Source organism: Sinocyclocheilus grahami, unplaced genomic scaffold (assembly GCF_001515645.1).
Source record: "Sinocyclocheilus grahami isolate Dianchi unplaced genomic scaffold, SAMN03320097.WGS_v1.1 scaffold487.1, whole genome shotgun sequence".
NCBI classification, from domain to species: Eukaryota; Metazoa; Chordata; class Actinopteri; order Cypriniformes; family Cyprinidae; genus Sinocyclocheilus; species Sinocyclocheilus grahami.
The window spans coordinates 327798-333914 of record NW_015505666.1 but is presented as its reverse complement, the minus strand read 5'-3'; the positions used below and the strand labels follow the sequence as shown (position 1 = coordinate 333914).

The 6117-nt window shown below is 34.2% G+C and overlaps 1 protein-coding gene across 1 annotated transcript; it reads left to right on the top strand.

Annotated features, from left to right (window-relative positions):
- The first annotated feature begins 1132 nt into the window (after positions 1-1132).
- LOC107553934 (uncharacterized) lies at positions 1133-3082 on the top strand. The gene is made up of 3 exons (XM_016236280.1): positions 1133-1195; positions 2181-2305; positions 2521-3082. The coding sequence occupies exons 1-3, from the start codon at positions 1133-1135 to the stop codon at positions 3080-3082; spliced, it is 750 nt and encodes a 249-aa protein (XP_016091766.1).
- The last annotated feature ends 3035 nt before the right edge of the window (positions 3083-6117 follow it).

Sequence of the window (6117 nt, the reverse complement as noted above, 5' to 3'; positions counted from 1 at the left end):
AGATATTTGTCACAGTTATGCACTGTTAGAATAATTGTCATGGATTTTAGTTTGTATTCATCAGGTTTCTTTTCTTTTGTTCTTTTGTTTCTTATGTTTAGTATTATTCAGCAGGACTCCTGATTCATTAATAACATCTTATTTACATTTATTGGTTCAATTTTTCTACAAAACAATGGTGAAAATAACAACAAATACAAATCATTCCAATCTATAGTATTTAAATTATTCCGTTTATAGTGCACTAATAGACTGAGGAAGTTATTGCCTGTTCTTTCAGTTTTGTTGGGTATCATCAGGTCAAACCAGATCAGTCTCTCCACATTGAACCTAGACAGTTCACAAATTCAAGAAGTCCTTGAAGGGTTGGTTGGCTATAGACAAAAGCTAATTGATGTGAGCCAATCAGAGTTGTGCAGGTTTGAAACATGACCAAAGGTTCTGCTCAGATATGAAAATACATGCATATCTTATCAAATGCAAAGGGCCTTCGCAGTGGAAGAGTTTTCTTGTCAGACTTGAACTTACAGATATCTGCATGCATTTATCTGTCTATGGACACAGTAAAACATAGTACAGAATTAATGTTTCTGTCTGTTGGAAATGTACATGCAAGTTGTGAGTTTCTTAAGTTTCTTCTTTGGAGTGTTAGGTTCAGTGTAATAAAGCATTTGGTGCACATATAAAACTTGAATATCATCAAAACAGATGACGCTTATTGTGTGCATGCAAACTTGCTTTGACACATACAGCATCTCATGCTGTAATTTTTCTCACTTCAGCCAAAAACTTAATTTCGTTCTTTATTTCACATTAGAAACAACACATTTTCAAATATGCTGTCAAATGAATCCGTTTTCTTCAATATTACAGTAATGGAGGCCTAGTAATTTGGTAAGAAAATTTGAAACACACGAAAAGCATAAACATTTGTGGAGCACTATATTCAGTGCTGTTCTAAGTTCTTTTCCTCAATAATGACAATTTTGTCATTTTAAGTTTAGGCGTACATGAGGCCACTGAAGGTGCTTGTCTACTTTTGCCTGCTTCATTTGTGTATTCAAGGCATTGTTGCATAAGGGCAAACACAAGAAGAGAATAAATTAAACACATTTGCTTGTCTCAAATTGCAATGCAGAGCAGATTCAACACTCAGTTCTCTGCATCTTCTCTACAATCCGTCACAGACATCATGGTATGTATGTATCATTAGTACATTCAATTGTTAATCTACATAAAATTTTCATTTAAAAAAATGATCACTGCTAATGTCACTGTTGCTTTTAACATTAATAACCACTAATAATCACTAATAACCAATCTCTTAGAAGCATCAAAAGATGATGTTGGTGATGGACATATGCTTGGTATGCATAGGCACGTGCCTGTGATGTTGTTTGTGATGGTGTTCTTTCCATACTTTTCATTTTGGAATCAAACCTGAAAGTTCCTCTCCTCTGGGAAATAGAAAGTGTTTGATTGCCTTCTCAATCTTCTCCTAGAAATGGTGGAGGTCTGCAGAGATAGTGAGGCATATGCATGTCAGGCATTGATTCAATGTTCAGACCATTATTTCCTTAGATGCAAATATTTAAAAAGACATGCTGGCGGTCTGGGTCTCATCAGATGTCAATAGGCTACTGTAGGCTTTGTTAATGTCTCTCTTATAAGCACAGATGGCATTTGAAGCCTATATCCTGTCCTATTTTGTTTCTAGTGATATGCAGTTGTATTAAGTGTCCAATTGCTGACACTTTAGTTGTGGTGTCAAAATGATGGTGCTGCCTAGACCCTTCTCATTTGTGCTCATTGGTACACAGTGGTGGAGGGTTTACAATACTCAGTACAATCCAATCAGTACAATACAATCAAACAAAGAAAATCAACTGGGAAATCCCCATCAAGAACTCACTATGCAGCTGTTAACACTTGACTGTACTTGTAAAAGGTGCTGCCCGCAGCAATATTTCAGCTCAATAAAAATGTCCATGGTCCACCAACTTAAGTAAACCTCCCATTTAACACCATTAATGGCAGTTTAAAAACAGTTTCTATTTTTATCCCGTTCTGGGTTTTAACCTGATCATAAAACTGGAGAAGTTTGCTGTGCAGTTCACACAGTAATATACTACACAGATGAAATAGGACTGTTGATGATTTTGCTTTTTTCAACAATTTAGGTTTTTATTGTGCTGTCAAGAGCCTTTCTCCTGGTCTCTCTGCTTCCTCTTTATTCTCAAAGTGTGGAGGGTGAGCCTGTGGACATTGAAACTCTGGACAAAATTACAAAATTTTTTCATCAGAAGTAAGTTTTCATTTTACTGAAGTAAACGTTTGTTTGTGGGAATTTTTGCACTTTCTGATTACATTTTGAGTTTTACGTGTAATTTATTATTTTCAGACTAAATACAAGAAGAGATAATACATCTGTTTGCACTCATTCACACTTTTCCAGCATGCATGTTTGACCAGTACCTCAGTTTTGAATATGTAATTGTGAACATTTCTTTTTTTTTTTAGTTATGAAATAGGGCAGTATGCAGTAGCCATCAATGTCCCAAAGACTCAGTGTGAGAATGGTTTCATACCATCGACATTCCCCGACTTCCTGAAAGAAGACAAAAACGTAAATGTGAAAAATATCATACGTGCTGATGAGGGACCAGTTTACGAAGGCAAAGAGCTCATTGCTGCAGGAGTACAGAAGACACCAAACACTGCTCATTCAGAGTTTTTACTGATGAACCCTCCAGATAATTCACCCTTGACAAACTTGTTGAATAAGAGAAAGGATGGTTGTGTGGTTTTCTACACCTTAAACTCTCCCTGTATAAACACCTGTCTCAGTGGGAATTACAAGATTACAGGAGGGCTTGATAAATTAAAAGCATACAAGGGAATTAAAGCTTTTGCTTTCAAAAACATCTGGACGCAAGATCAAAACAGACAAGATGAGCTGAGAGAGAAACTTAAGGTGATTGCTAGTCGCATTCCACTCTACCGCTGTAAATCAAAAAAGTGTACCCTTTGTGGAGAGCCAGGGTCAAACACTGAAATAAATACGGCTTGTTTAACTGATTAACTTTTTTTCTTAAATGCTTATTTTTGCACAGTGCTGAGGTACTTATGTTCAATGACTCTCTTGCTTGATTAATTGTCTTAACTAAAATTTCACATATTCTGTTTGTGTATACATTGACTGAGATGTGTTCTGTGTTATTAAAGTGCTTTGCTATTGCTTTGGGGATGTTGAGTCTATTTATTTGATGTTATAACATTAATGTTGACTCTTTGCATTCATCTGTTATGTTACAATTAGCATGTTTAAAATAAAAAAACTAAGAGCCAGATTTACTAACGGCTTGTGCCAGAATAAACTCTCTTTTGATGGTAAAAAAACTACTGTCAGGATTTACTAAAGGCACGCAGTGAAAAATTAGCACTGAAAAGCTTTGGACAGTTACATTTTCCTCTGACTTTATTTGCATTTGTAGGAGTTTCCTTTTCAGATGCAAAATTTATGGGAGAAGAATATTTACATGAATCACGCAATATGATTTACTAAGGTTTGTGCTAGTCAGTTTCACTGTTATTTGTGCCATTATTTAAGACCCCAAAAAAGCCTGTCTTAAACCAGATGCTAATTTGCATTGCTCGTCTTGGAAGATTGTGTTGGTCATTCTGGAAATGATCCGGTAGCATCTGTGTTTTTTAATGTGTTGCTGTCTGTCAATCAAACCTGAACACATTATGAAGGGGAAGATGCAGATGGTCCCACTCACACCATTCCTTGGGGCTCCACATAGATAGGGGCTCCCCTGATAGATAGTGTGGAAAAAAGTAGCAAAACATTTCTGCCACAAAACAAACATGAAGAAAAAAAATCATGATGTGTCTTGACATTTATGACAGGTGGTGGAAAAATGGCAAATTATTTTCCATATCACAAATATATTAAAATATAATTTAATGAAATAATACCCCCCCCCTCCGTATCTCTCTCTCTCACACACACACACACACGTTGGTTTTATGGGGACATTCCATAGACGTAATGGTTTTTATGCTGTATAAACTTTATTTTCTATCCCCTAAACCCTCCCGCTAAACTTTTTACATTTTCAGAAAACTTCAAATGATGAACCTCAAAAATGTCCCTGCAAGGGTAAAATGTATTACTATGTGGGGACATGTGGTCCCCGTAACGTAGGGAATACCAAATATACACACACAAACTTTAGATTTGTAAGTGGGGACCACTCATAGACACAGTGGTTTTTCTATGAAGCTGATGATATTTGCTAAATCCCAACCGTGATAAATCTGCCAATCATACAAACCTATTGACATCTGTAGATTTAAACATGATTTGGTCCATTTATAAGCCTTTCAAATACATTATCACCTCAAATGCCCTCACAGGTGAGTTTTTTCATGCTGTAGGTTTCACTATTTTAGTGAGGACCTCATAAGTATATTTATATAGTATATAAATGCTGACATACCATAGATGTCTATTGATTTGATGAAAAGCTAATTCATTATAATAACTTTAGACTAACCATATGAGTGCAGTCACACTCATTCACTTAAATTCTGAAAAAAAGGCTTGCTGCTGGTCTTATAGTGAGGAGAACTTGGAAATTTGATTACTTTAAACACATAAAGGCGATTTAAATGCTGAAATATAAAAACAATAAATGTTTAAGTGCAGTGTATGAGACCTAGAAACAGGACCATTTTAAAAAAGCAACACCACCTACTGATGAAAGTAAGAATTAAGAAGTGCTTGCCACACGTATATAAGATACATTTGAATTAAAATATTTTGTCTATAGATTATTCAAAGACACTTTGACAAGTTATATGACCTTCAAGTGGCACTTTTATATAGGTTACAAAGCTATCTCATTTAAAATATTCAAAAGAATGTTAGCAAAATTATTTTGCTTTATCAAATAAGGAACTTTCATTTTTCAAATAGCACAAAAAATGCATTAAATGAACATCAACCAGACAAACACAAAGGGTACATTTTTAAAATATAGGCTAATATATTCAATAAATCACAAACATTTATGACCAGTTTGGGGGGTAACGCATTACAAGTAACGCGAGTTATGTAATCAGATTACTTTTTTTCAAGTAACTAGTAAAGTAACGCATTACTTTTTAATTTACAAGAGAATATCTAAGTTACTTTTTCAAATAAGTTACGCAAGTTACTTTTTTCCAATTTATTGATTGACAGCTCTCCTGTCCCCATGTTGAGAGAAATCATATGTTACTGTAGTTCTAAAATAAATATGAATATGCATTAATTCATCTCACTAAAAAAAAAAAACCGCACACAGATTCAGTATTCCTCAAAATGAATAAAAATAATGCAACTCAGAATATGACGTAAACCTGCAATAATTAAATGTTAAACAACACAAATATCCTTTATGTATTTAATCCCATTCTATTAACCAATGTCTTTGCTTCTGACCTTCGATGATCCAGTTCAACCGTACTAATAAGCAAAAGTTACTCTAGACAAACATGTGTCTTTTTTTACTGCTGAAGTGTGTTGAAATGTCTTCTTCTGCATTCTACTGTACGGATGTAAATGTACTTTCCCTTCAGCCTGAGGCTTATTCATTTCACTTTTGGTGTGAAAAGGCTTTTATATTTGCCAAAAACAGAACTTTTTTATTTTAAAAACAAACAAGCAAGCCCTGTCCAGATTTTAAAAGTAACGCAAAAGTAACGTAACGCATTACTTTCCATAAAAAGTAACTAAGTACCGTAATTAGTTACTTTTTTATGGAGTAACGCAATATTGTAATGCATTACTTTTAAAAGTAACTTTCCCCAACACTGTTTATGACTATGGCATATGGCTATTTGCTTTATTAAATATTTAGAACTGAAGCAATAGGCTAATGGCGAAATCAGAATGGTTTCTAAAGTAGTATTTTTATTTTTTACTGTATGTAGGCTATAATTGGTCATATATAATAATAAAAAAAGCTAAACAAACAAATAGCTGGATGACACTTCACTGAAGTGCAGATATATTCAATAATAATATTAAATACTGGTTTTACATTATACAAAAAAATAACAGTATTG